The sequence below is a fragment of the Mustela putorius genome, unplaced genomic scaffold (assembly GCF_011764305.1).
Source record: "Mustela putorius furo isolate JIRA1106 unplaced genomic scaffold, ASM1176430v1.1 tig00000874_pilon_pilon_pilon, whole genome shotgun sequence".
In the NCBI taxonomy this organism is placed as follows: Eukaryota; Metazoa; Chordata; class Mammalia; order Carnivora; family Mustelidae; genus Mustela; species Mustela putorius.
This window is the reverse complement of record NW_025421505.1, coordinates 8,325,912-8,339,034: the sequence shown is the minus strand read 5'-3', so window position 1 is coordinate 8,339,034 and position 13,123 is coordinate 8,325,912. Positions and strand designations below refer to the sequence as shown.

The following is a 13,123-nucleotide window of genomic DNA, read 5'->3' as shown; positions in this document are numbered from 1 at the left end:
AATTCTTTCACAACGTTGGGTTTTTTTCCACTTTGGTTTTTTTCCACTTCTACCTGGAGGTCACCCCCTCGCTCTTGTCTAATTAGTCATTTTGACTTGTCAATTGTTCCTTCAAAATCACTCTCCAGTTAGTCCTCTTCTCATCCCCAGCAATGTGGAGCAGCGGTCCACCCCCACATTACAGTCTATAAGATCTTTCCTATTTAGGGGAGGAAAAAAAAGATCCTCAAAACAGGCTGCCATGGAACAATGGTGTCCCTGAGCATGCTGAGGCACTAGAGAGCCAAATAATGGTGGTCTTTTCTCAGACTGCAGGGGGAAATGGTCCTACTGCATGGAATGTTTCGTATCAAATCGTTTTCCCCCTTAGTTAAAAATCACTACCACCACAACAGAACAACATTGTGTTATCACCTGTACTAGAAGAGACTTAGCAGAAAGCAAAACTAAAAAAATCAAGTATATATCTGATTTTAACAGAAAAGCTCAGAAACAGTCTGCCATGCTGGTTTAGGGGAGCAAGCCCTTTTTTGGGGGACTGAGATTCCCCAGTGGGCCTAATTTTGGGGAGGCCCTTGGAAATGCACAGTGACCCTTGGCCAGGCCAGTCAGAATATTCCTGACCATTGTGACTGGGTCAGGAATGGCAATGTGACCTCAGACTTCGGTGCTGCCTTTGGAGAAGGAGGCTGGGTCTCCCCTTTGGGGTGTTAGGGCTGCTGGTAGCACAAAGGAAGTTCAGTGCCAGGGGAGAGGGAGGTCCCCAAGTATGGAGAGAGGGCTCAGATGACATCTGAGTGCCTAGGTCCAGCTTGAGGCTGGCACCACCTTAGACTCTTTGTACAGCAACCAAGCCATTCCTTTTCTATCATGCGCTGGCAGCGGGGCAGATTCTCCTGTTTCCTTTGGGCTTGACTGTTTCCTAGATTGTATGACGGAAATGAACACATGACTATTTCTCCATGCTCCTGAGAGTGCTATGATACTCAGCAGCTCTACCTGACCCCCTCTGCTCTGAGTCACTTCCCACCGATCAGCCAGGATCCCTCCATTCTGAGGCTCCTGCTCTGTCAAGCATGCCCTCAGCTTTCAGTAGTCCAGTGGCCCTACTGTGGGCTCCAGGTGGGGACAGGCCCCCTGCCCAGCCCCAGGCTTCCTGGCCTCGAAGTCCTCCTGGCTGTCAAGGATCATCCCCTCCAGGAGCCCTTCCACATATACCGTCTCTCCCATCTCCCCAACAACTGTGAGGTTAATCCCCAAATCCTGGTGGTCTTCCAGGAATTCAAGGCACAGGAGCTCCCTCAAGGTTCAAATCTGGTCCTGCAGGACTAGGAGGCGGGAGACTCTGGAGAAAAGGGTTGTGAGGAAGGGGATGCTTCTGCCACCTCCTCCCCCAATTCTCTGGGCCCCACACATGCAGTTTTGCCTTGGTTTGTACATGACCAATTGAGCACACAGAACCTCCAAACCGAAGATCACCTTCCCCACCATCTGAGGGAGGCTGCCTCCTCCCCATTGAGCCAGCTCTCCATCTTCCCAGTGGGCACTTCCCTTGTCCAGAGGCCCCTGCCTTGAGAGCGGGACAGAAAGCACCATCTCTGTGGAAGCACGGCGCCTTGGCAATCAGCCCTTGCCCTGCATTGCCAGCGGGCCCCAGCCAGGCTCCCCTGCAATATGGGGAAAGGGGCGCTGGTGACCATTCTGCTATAGCTGCGGGCCTTTGGACGACCTCTCCCTTGGAGTGAATGGCTCCTAGGCGCCTGGGCAGGGCAGCACCAGAGGGGCGTCTTGGAGGGACATTGAGCCAGGGCAGTGGCTCTGACCCCCCAGGCCCTTCATTTTCAGTCGTTCCCATTTGTAAAGTGGGAACAGGGGCCCCATCATGGAGCTCTGGCTGGCCCAACCAGCTTGTCAACCACCGTGGAGTCAGGGTGAGGGGCTGCGAATGGACCAGTGCCCCGCCATCCAGGATGAGCACAAGGGCAGCAATGGATGCAGCTTCTCCCAGGGCCCCATGGGGGGCAGGCTGGCTTTTCTCTGGGGTCCCGGCTGGCTTTTCTCTGGGGTCCCGGGGGGACCCCAGTGGCCACAAGCAGGCTTCCTCAAACCCCTCTTCAGGTTCTGGGAGTCCCGAGAGCACCTATCCGCACGCTGGGTGGTCTCATGAACCTTACACTCTGTGGGCCTTCTGGGGTCTGGGGAGGGGAATGTGCACGCCCCAAGGGTCTCTTCCCAGCTGCCCAGCAAAGCACTACCAACAGGAGGCTGAGGCTGAAGGAAGGGCCCAAGGCCCTGGGGGTGGGCCTTCCCAAGCCACATACATATTCTGCCCTCCCCCACACAGCTGAGTCCACAAGAACATGTAACTGCCCCAGGTCTTGCTTGTTCAGTGAGAGTTTATTGGTCCTTAGCATAACATCTCAGTTACCAAGGTAAATTCACATACACGACTGCAGGTAAAAACATGTAAAATAATATAAAAATAAATTGAAGGCTACTTTTATATATTTACTGAATTAAGTAGTGTAATAAATACTATAATAAGCAAAAAGCTTCAATCACACAATTCAGTTTCACTGAAGTTACAGTAGTGTTTGTAAATATGAGTTTTAAAATTTAAGTTACAAATATTAAAGCACTGAAAAACTAGTATAAAAGTGAATTTTGGCACGTAAGTGAGCTCTTCTGTCATTAGTATTTGACAACCTGGGACAAGGAAGCCTTTTCTCACCTACTTTTTGAGGTACAACTATCCAACTACGTCAGCAACACGCTGCAATACTTAATAGTTTACAATCTTTGAGTTAACTTTTCCCTTTTGAGAAGCCCAAAGAGCAACCCAGAGCTTATTACTGTGCAAAAATTCTCCAAAATCCTAATAGAATTTAGGAGGGAACTTCTTGCGACCCACAGGGCCCAGTGTCCTGGCCTCAGGTCAGAGAGCCCCCAGGGCTCGGATGGGACTAACTGGACTCCGTGCCAGCAGCCCCCTCCTAGGGTGATCCCTTTTCTCCAATTTCTGCCTCCTCCTCCCAATTAAAAAAAAAAAAAGAAAATCCCACATCAAAACGTAAAATAACCCATAACTTCAGCGACTTCAACATTATCACACTCACTCTGGGTGATATAAAACTGAAGCTGCTAACAGGAAAGTTGGCAAAAAGCACGTAAGCCCCTGGAGGACTTCTGCCTGTCCCTAAGGAACCTACTACACCTGATATCTCTGCTGGGTCCCTGGTATCCACTCTGAAGGTCAAAATCTGCAACACAGTGTCATGGCCCTTCCTCTGAAGACAACCTAAGACCCTGTCTCTCCACCTGGAGCTCCCAGAGGAATCCAGTGGATATTAAACTTCACAGTCAGAACCCAGAGGCGCCTGGCAGGTTCCAGAAGGGGCAGTGCGGGGGGAGGAGTGTCCTCCCTGCCTCAGTCCTCAAAGAGCTCATACAGCTAGTGTGCCTCTTTACCGGGGGCACAGCAAGTGCGCCCCAAGGAATGCCCTTTCGCCAATGTGCCCCTTCACACCCCCGAGCAGGCTGAGGAGCGTCAACGGAGGCCTCAGCCAGTTCTGCCTTTTTGGCTTTGGAACTTCTTAACGTTTTGACTTTTTTCAATCACAGTTTCATATTCAAGTTGAGGTAATCACAGTTTTCCCTCTAACAGTAGAGGAATTGGGACAGTGGGGCAAGTTGGTGAGAGAGCATTTCTGTGGACCACGGTCAGAAACCAAGACCACCACGTAGTACAGCCCCACGCAGTGGGAAGACCCGCTTTTATACACGGGCTCTGAACCCTCTTTAAAAACTCATTTGTGCAGCAGCCAGGAAATGGCTCAAGCTTCTCAATCTAGAGCTTTCATTTAAAAGTTCACAGCAACCCACCTGGAGTAAATGGCCTATGGTTCCCCCCACCCACCCACCCACCCCACTTCTCCCTTTTCTAAGGCTGCTCAAGTTTGAGTTTTTAAAAAGAGCTCAGTAGAGCTAAAAGAAGCTACAGTAACTCATTGCTTATTTCATCAATTGCACTTAAGATCTATGTTATTGATTCTGAAGCAGAGGCAGGCCCATTGTGGACCCCAGCCTCTGGCCAAACAGAAGTGAGGTGCTCCCAAACATGGGCTCCACACCTGGGCCCTTGTCATCACCAGCTTTGGGAGCTGGGACTGGAGCACATGGGCCTTTTCAGAAGGCTTTCTTCATGCAAGATTTCTTATTTAGTGGTATTTGGAGTTTTGTTCATTTGGCTTCAAATGCAGATTATTTTTTTCTAATATAAGTACATTTTACTGACAAGCTCTTAACACCTGCTTTGCTACTTGCATGGAGGCCTCTGAGTGACCAGGCACACACACCACATGTGCTCCATCCTTTCTCAGTCTCTCCTCTGTGCCAGGGGCTGTTCTCAAAAACCCCTCTACATTACTGGAAACTTTGCTGGTTTTGTCTATGTGCTTCTTCCTAAGGCATGCAAAAAAAAAAAAAAAAAAAAATTGAAATTCAGAAAGCATTTACAGTCTAGGCAGCTGAGGCGCTGAAGTCCTAACAGACATCATCCAAATATCAGTGCCTGTGACCTCCCCCTCCCCCATAATTCGAATTCTGGAAGTCAGGTACGGGATGCATTTGTAATTCTCCTCTGGTTTACAGTCCAGCTGAAAACAAAGACCCTGAAAGGAATTTTAAATTGGATATTGGAATTCTTTGAAATTCCCAGTTGACAGGAGCCAAACAAGTCCAGGGCCAGCAACAATGCTTGGGGACATAAGTTTCCTGAAGTTTGTGGCTGCAAACCAAGGCTTCCCTGGCAAGGCTCAAGGGAGGGCTGGGTGCTGGAGAGTGAGCCCCATTCCGGGATGCCCCACAAGTGATGACAGCCCTGGGCCCAAGACTAAACAGTTGCAGGTGTTCCCCTCAAAAGCAAGGGAAGGCATCACAGGGAGGCTGAAGCAGCAGGTTTGCTTTTGCCCCAGAATGAGGCAAACCACAGTGAGGCGACAAGGGGAGCTCAAAATCAACCTCCAAGGAGACCGCTTGTATCAATTCAAAAGCCACATGCTTCTGGAAAGCAACATGCCTTTCCCTTCAGTTTAGCCTATAAGGGACATCCCCTCATCTTAGCCCAAGCTGCTGGCCCTGTGGGTGGGGCTGGAGCAGGGCTTGGGTTGCTCCCCCCCAGGACTGGGCCCAAGGCCAGCAGGGCCTGCTCCTTCAATGCAAGGGGACTAAGCAGGAAGACAGGCACTGTCCACTGGGGACAGGGCTCTCCTGGGGCAATGTCTGAGGCCAGTGCCTGTGGTGGCTTGGTCCCCGGGGCATGGCCACTGTTGAGGCAGCCAGGGTTCCTTCTGCATCCCAACAGCTCCCCTGTGTAACAAATGCTTCTCCCCACCATCACAGTGCCTCAGCCCAAAGGAGATACTGTTACCAGAGACCCAGAGGCTCCGGGCCGGAGACCAGAGACCAGAGGCTCCGGGCTGCCAGCCGCACAAACAGGGCAGTCCCTATTTGCTCATTGTTCATGAGGACCCCCCACCCCCATCCCCATCAGTGGTGCAGGTGATGCTCTTCAGCGCTGTATAGAGAATAAAGACAACATGCACTCAAACCAGTACATAAAGGCCAAGAAGAACAAAGACAGCCCCTTTAGGGAGGGGCCTGGGAGAGCTGAGGTTCGGTTATCCCATATCTAAACGTCCCCCTCCAGGGTGGACGTTTTCCAGGACATATGGCCCAGCCTTCCCCTAGGGCTTCTGTTCAAAGAGATCGTGATACTCCTGCTGGTCCAGCTCTTGGTTATACTTCTCAATTTCCCGGTTGGCTTCTTCCACGTAGTCATTCATGAACTGGTCCATGACTGGCATCTCATTAAGGAAGAGAGCCCTGAGCTGGGGGGACAAGGGAGCCTGCCCAGGCCCAGAGGGATCTGTGGGCAGCTGAGGTGGGGGACACTGAAGGACTGAATGCCCAGCCCACACAAAGCCAACCTGCCGGGCTCTTTCCTATATACTGGCCGCACCCCAACTACAGAGAAGAGGCCAGGGTTGGCACAGGTTCCTTCATGAGGTCCTAGAGCTGAGCCCTCCAGCTTTCAAGAGCATAGACTTCTGTCCACCTTCCCCCAGATTAACTACTGCAATCACGTATAGTCTCTCCAACTTGTAGATTATGATCTCGATGACCAGAGAACGTAGGATGTTATGGCAGCTACACTGAAACTACAATGCACAGGGGCGCCTGGGTGGCCCAGTCGATTAAGCAGTTGCCTTCGGTTTGGGTCATGGTCTAAGGGTCCTGGGATAGGTCCCTACATGGTGCTCCCTGCTCAGCAGGGAGTCTGCTTCTCCCTTTGTCCCTCACCCCGCTCTCATGCTCTCTCTCATTCTTTCTCTCTCTCAAATAAATAAAATCTTAAAAAAAAAAAAAAAGAAAGAAAAAGAAACTACAACCCACAGGTGCTTCAGTGATCACTGAATGAAGGCAAAATTAACCTTAATGACGTTCAACGGCCCAAATGAAAAGTCTGCCTCTGTGGCTTGCTGTGCGCTCTTAGAACCCAGTATGCTCTAGGGGGTGGGCTGCAATGGCTCTAGCAGACACCCTCTTTACGTTCAGGCTTCCACACACACCCAACCTGGCCACCACAGATTCTAAGGATACGTGGATGAAAATCAGTCTTGTCACCAAAGAAGTTGACAAACTGGGTGCCATTGTAAAAGTAGCCTGCGGGCAGGGGGTCCAGATGGCGCTTCACCTGCAAGAAAATTCCTGTTAAAATTATCTGACCACTTCCTATCATTTACTCATTCATGAAAAACAGACAAGCCTATGCCTTAGCAAGACAGCACACACTGCCCCATGGAAGGCTAGATACACAAGGGAATATTCTCCCCGCAGCAGTTCTCAAGTAGTGACTGATGGAGGTTCTCGAGCTCTCATCTCAGGGAGGAACTCTGGGAGCTTCTCTGGGATTAAGCTCCACACCTCTTCAGTGGTACTGGTTTGATAACACACCCTTTGTTAGCCGTCTCCCTTCTTTCTCTCCCTTACTCTCTCAGTTCTCTGTTAGTGTCTCCTAGAATCACTTCCAAAATAAGTGATCTGCACTCAAATCCATGTTCAAGGTCTGCTCCTGAGGGAACACATACTACCATGACTGCCTTCTGAGGTACCCACAGTCTCCTTCCCAGGAGCACCGAGGGTTGCCCAGGACAGGAGCTGGATATGAAGGGACCTCCTCAAGTCCAAAGCAGGGGCTCCTGGGTCCCAGAGTCTCTCCTACCTGCTCATTACTGGGAGAAGTGGTACAGTCTGTGCTGGGGTCTGGACTCTGTGTCCCTTGTAGCCTTTGCCCCCAAGGCCCTCAGGAAAAGGTGCCAGTGGGGGCTGGGACTGGGGAAGAGGCTAGTAGTCAGCCTGAAGGCTGAGAGGCTCAGCAGAGAGCCTCTCGTGCTGGTCCTAGGAGTCTACCACCTGCTTATCAGCAGTTTCTGGATCTAGACAGTTTTTCCTGGGCTCTGTTGCTTTATCTGTGGTTTATCTAGCAAGGAAGGGTGGGAGGAGAAAGGACTTCTGTGGCTGCTTCAACAGTGTGTCAAAACAGGGCTCCACGTCACCCCTTCCTCCTACAGGCACTGCTTCTCCTCTATCTCATGCTCAGGTCATACCAGAGGTCATTCTACCCTCCTCCTCTCTTAGGCTACAAGGCTGGATGGTCTGAGGTTCCTCCTTACCCAGCTTCCCTTTGTGGCTTAAGAGACGGAAGATCCCCAGCCTGGTCTACAAATAGCCCCCTCACTTGGGGACTTCTAAAGGATGGAGCTGTGCCAGCCCAGGATAGCCCTGGGGCTCTTAGGGGACTCACGTGGATGTTCCTGATCTCCTGCTGGGTCAGCATTCCCCTGGTCTTCAGGGCTTTCCTCTGAGGCTTCTGTGCAGAGATGGAGGAAGGGAGGGGTCAGATCCCGACAGAGCTGAGGGAGTACCTGGGCGGGGAGGGCTCAGGGTTCTGGGGGTGACATGACTAAGATCCCAGCAGCAGGGAAAGCAAGCACAGGCAGCATCGTGGTCTGAACACACATCCTGTCTGCCCCTCAGGGAGACCACTGACCACCACTTTACCCTGTGTGCCAGGGGAAACAAACAGCAGAGGGAACACCAGCACTTCTGCAATAGCATGTTCCTGTATCTGCAGAGCCTCGACTCTAAGCCCCACCAGGGCCACGTATGCAGACAAAGGGACAACATGAGGTCCCCTAGTCAAGCATTTAGGGGTTTATCCAGTTTATCTGGGAAAGATAGAGCCTACACACAGCCATCCCTCAGTATAAAAGACAGGTTCCAACTAAGGACCCAGGGCCCAGCCAATTTTGTTTCCAGAGTTCTAAGTCAAGCTAAACCCGTGAGGCTGTGCTAAGAGGCCTAGCACCCACAGCTTGTGTCATATGAGAGGATTTTACTCCAGTCTGGCTTTTACTTTTCTTTGCAGTATTGGGCTAAAGATGCTTATATGCCTCTATTGGCTAGCATCATCTTCCCTTGCGCCTGTTTCCAGCGCCCGGGCTCACTGTTATCAGTGCTTAAAGTCTTGGTTTACAAATAGCTGTAAGCGTATCTTTGTTGTTTCTCTTTTCTAGAGAGAGAACCCAAGTACAGAAGGATCCTGGGTTCAGAACACAGGACAGCCCCTGAATTAGGTTCAGCTAAGAAAAGACATTTTGAGTTTAGACTGCCAGGCTGACCCAGGATCCATGTGGAACCACTAGGTTTCAACCAGGTCCCAGTCAAGCCACCTAGTAACTGCAATTTGCCTTGGCGAAAGAATTAGAAATGGCTGTAAGCCCAGGTCAGCCTCGAGGTTACCCTCAAGGTTCCTCCCTTGAAGAGGTTCCTCCCACTTGCAGAGCATCCCTGAAAGTGCCAGCTGAGCCTGTGAAGCGTAGACCAGGAGAGGGCTCCTGGAGGGGTCTCTACCCGCAGGCCAGGAGCAGCTCTGAGCTTTGCTGGTCATATCTGTGCCAGAGGTGTCTGGGCTTTGAAAACCACCTGCTTAGCTGACTGCCGCAGCCAGTCCTTGACGCTTTCTTCCTTCAGGGAGCAGCCGATGAACACGAGGTAACACTCCTGCTGCCCGTTGCTGTCTTGAGGTGTGCTTCGGGAATCAGGTGGTGGTGAGGGTCCCTCCAAAACCGGGACAATGCTCAAGGAATTGGCCAGAGTGTTGTGGCAGACCTCCATGGCCCTCTCAGAGTCTGCAGGGAGAACACACGTAGTCCCTGAGTCCCCGCTACACTAAGCCTGTAACGTGCAGATAGCTGGGGACAGATTCCTGTGACATATGCAGGAGGGAAAACTGCCATGATTCATGGCAAGTTAAAAAGGATGAACTAAGAGAGGGAGGAGCAATGTAAGTTTCTGGCTTGGCTGATTTGGTAATCAGGTGGACATCACTAACCCAGAAGGGGACTATAAGAGGAGAGCCCCTTCGGTCTCAGCAGAATCCTGAGAGGCCAAGGGTAAAGGGAGTGTCAACATACAAGTGGTACAGGAGGGTCACATAATAGGAACAGGAAAGCTAGGACTGTTTTTTTTTGTTGTTGTTGTTTTTTAGGTCCCCCTAAAAAGCAGGATGGGAAAGGGATCCAAAACAAAGAGAGGTTAACTGAGTAAGGTTAACTGAGAGGTCTAAATAAAAACGAAAACAAAGTGAGAGGGAAGGGGATGGCATGACGACCTTTGAAGCAAGGAGGAGGATGTCTGTTGGAGCCTGAGGGAAGATGGCTGGAGTAAGGGGCCAAAGTTTCAGATTCAGTAACATAAGTAAAGCCAAAGACATGGGTTAAGGACCTTGAGAGATCTTTACACAGGTGACATGGTCCCATGCTTACAACTCTCAGTGGCTCCCTATGGCAGACACTGATGGTTGCCTGTCCACCACCTGCTCTTTCTCTAGTATCAGTTCCCCAGAAAGCATGGCAGCTCAATCCTGGGCAATGAGAGAAGTCTGCTGAGGAAGAGGCAAGGGGTGCCTCAGTAAAAGGCGTCTGTATTGATAAAGCCACCCCCAACAAAAGCCTCTCTATCAGCTGGATGTTGTGTTTGGAGGTGACACCAGATCTGTAGCAATACCTGGCAATGAGGGCTGGGAACCCGAAGACAAGCTGACATATCAAAAATGGAAGAACACACATTACCTGTGTCCTCGGTGGCACTGCTATGTTGCCTGACCTCCTGACTTCTTATGATGTAGCTAACACCAGCTAGTTGAGTTGGTGTTTTCTGTTAAAAAAGCTAAAATGCCTTAACAGACATATTCCCACTGGGCCTCAGCCACAGTGAACCCTTTCTGCTTCCTGCAATATGCCTTGTTTGCTTTGGTTCCAAAGCACGTGCAGTGCCTTTTCCCTTGAATATTCTCCCCTTCCTCAATGTTGAGTTGACTAATTCCTTGTTTTGAGGCCTTCCTTGACCTCCAGCCTGGGATGAACAGACTTCAAGTCATGAGGGTTCCAGAGGTCTAAGGCTGATAAATAGGGAGAAGGCAAGTGGAAGGCTTGAAGACTTTGGCAGAAATGGATCTGGAGCTGGAGAGCTCATCACTGGGGGAGCTCCTGGTGACAGGTCTAGGAGGCCATGGATGGCTTGAAAGGGGTAGATTGAGAGTCTCTGGAATAAGAAGTCAAGGAGCTGTGCAGAGAGGCCCTGGGCAGGCCATCCAGGGGTAAGATAGGACACATCCTGCACTGTGGAGCAGGACCTGCAGAAAGGTGGGGGGACTAGAAGAGCCACTGGTGTTAAGCCCAGATGGGAGGGTTTTTGAGAGAGCCTGAGAGGTATCTGTGGTCTGCAGAGCACCAGTAGAAGCTATGAATCCACATCATGAGAATCTGAGCATTCTATAGTGCAGGACTCTTAAATCCAACTCCCCAGTTACCTGAAAACTTCACTTTGCCCAGGATGTGGTAGATGTTTCCAGAGAAGGGACTTGGCTTGATGGAAGATTGAATTGCTGGTGGAAGAAGAGGACAAAGCTGTCACCAACCTGGGGGAAGAGGCCAAGTTTGGGGCATACAGCTAGGAGGGTTAGGGAATGGGAAGGATCCCTACTCCATGGACCAGGGATTATACGCTATTCCTCCACCAGACCCTCCCAGTGGTTCTGCCACTGTTTCCAGGGGTAGGGCACTCCTGGAACCTCAAATCCCTCTGCCTGTTTTCAGATCCCAAGAGCAAGAAGAAAAAACAGCACACATGAACTAAAATGGTGCCGGGAAACAGGGACAACTCTGACATACTCTTTTATCAGGGTCCCAACCAAGGTTTACCTTTACATTTGGCGACAAAGCGAGTCTTCTCCAAGGGACGACCAAACCATACGCAGATCTGAACCATTAGTGGAAAGACTGATCCAGAATCAAATTTACCTTCATACCTTAAAAAGTTTAAGAAGTTGTAAGTACAAGTAATTGGGGTTTGGAATGTTATTATATACCACTCAGGGATGAACTACATATCATTCATCCTATAATATTTGAGTTCTTACTTATGTGACATTTTGCATACACAACGTTTATTTTAAATATGTGTATGTCTCTTTCACCTTGACTGAGAAGCATGGCTGCCCCATTAGAGCAGGGAGGTCTGTAGACTAGCAGTTCCGTGAAACCAGACCCCATCTATGTTTGAAGCCTACCAGTGTGCCACCTGAGATTGGGGGTTCCTCCTGACACCTCTGGAGCTCTTCCTCAGAGCCTCAACTATATCCCAACTTTTGAGGTCAGCTTAATAGACCATACATTTGGATGTGCACACTTTCCAAAAGGAACTAAAGAGCTGGAGCATCTCTTCTCTATTTTTTCAGTTTTGAACTGCTCAGCGGGGAGCCTGCTTCCTCCTCTCTCTCTCTCTCTCTGCCTGCCTCTCTGCCTACTTGTGATCTCTGTCTGTCAAATAAAATTAATAAAATCTTTAAAAAAAATAAAAATAAAGAAAGCATAATGAGTAAGATACTTTCAACAATACATGTGATATAAAATTAAAATCTGTAGAGCTATTTTAAAGCAAAGGAAATTAATAAAATATAATAGACTGGAAGAAAATGTGTGCATCATATGTGGCAAAGGGTTAATATAATATTTGAGAAGCTTTACACAGTCCATATAGATGTGGACAGTTCACTTTTTTTGAAGATTTTATTTATTTATTTTAGAGTATATGACAGTTAGGGGGACAGAGAAAGGGAGAGGGAATCTAATGCCAAGCACAGGCATATTTATTTTAGAGTATATGACAGTTAGGGGGACAGAGAGAGGGAGAGGGAATCTAATGCCAAGCACAGGCTCATTAAGAAGATTCCATGTTGGGGTGCCTGGGGGGCTCAGTGGGTTAAGCCTCTGCCTTTGGCTCAGGTCATGATCCCAGGGTCCTGGGATCAAGTCCTGCATTGGGCTCTCTGCTCAGCAGGGAGCCTGCTTCCTCCTCTCTCTCTGCCTCCCTCTCTGCCTACTTGTGATCTCTGTCTGTCAAATAAATAGGTAAGATCTTTAAAAAGAAAGAAAGAAAGTGGTCTGTGACTTAGGTGGGGAAAAAATTTAAAAAAAAGAAAGAAGAAGAAGATCCCATGTTCAGGGGCGCGGGGCTGGCTCAATTGGTGGAACATGTGACTCTTGATCTTGGGGTTGTGAGCTCAAGCCCCACGCTAGGTGTAGAGATTGCTTTAAAAAAATTTTTTTTTAAAAAACACATGCCATATTCAGAGTATCTAAAAAATTAAAGTTTTTATTATGGAAAATTTCAAACACATGTGAAGATAGACAGTGCAATGAACCCCCATCACCCAGCTGCCAAAATTATGGAATTGTCATTCCTTCTCTTGAATTATTTCCTTGAGATGAAACCCCATGACAGAATCAATCCAGGAAAGGATATAACCATCTCAGGGGTAATAGTTTACACCACTCCCAGCAGCAGAAGAGTGTTTCAGTTTCACAACAATTTCCCCCAACAATGATTCTTACAGATATTTTTGGTTAAGTGTAATAGATGCCAAGCCAAACAACAGTGAGGCATCTTTTTACATTTCTGAATATTATTAAAGTGGAATTCTGTTACCATGGCTGCCATT

The 13,123-nt window shown here is 49.3% G+C and overlaps 1 protein-coding gene across 2 annotated transcripts in view; it reads right to left on the bottom strand.

The window, feature by feature from the left end:
- Window positions 1-2,378: 2,378 nt before the first annotated feature.
- The window catches only part of DNAAF9 (dynein axonemal assembly factor 9), a 131,548-nt gene continuing 120,803 nt past the window's right edge, over window positions 2,379-13,123 (bottom strand). For both annotated transcript variants that reach the window (XM_004772877.3, XM_004772878.3), the window contains exons 32-37: window positions 11,325-11,431; window positions 10,934-11,008; window positions 9,046-9,251; window positions 7,865-7,930; window positions 6,661-6,754; window positions 2,379-5,857 (exon numbers count right to left, since the gene is read on the bottom strand). In XM_004772877.3, coding sequence (XP_004772934.1) covers window positions 5,745-5,857; window positions 6,661-6,754; window positions 7,865-7,930; window positions 9,046-9,251; window positions 10,934-11,008; window positions 11,325-11,431 — 661 coding nt within the window. In that variant the 3' untranslated portion in view covers window positions 2,379-5,744. The remainder of the gene's footprint in view (window positions 5,858-6,660; window positions 6,755-7,864; window positions 7,931-9,045; window positions 9,252-10,933; window positions 11,009-11,324; window positions 11,432-13,123) is intronic.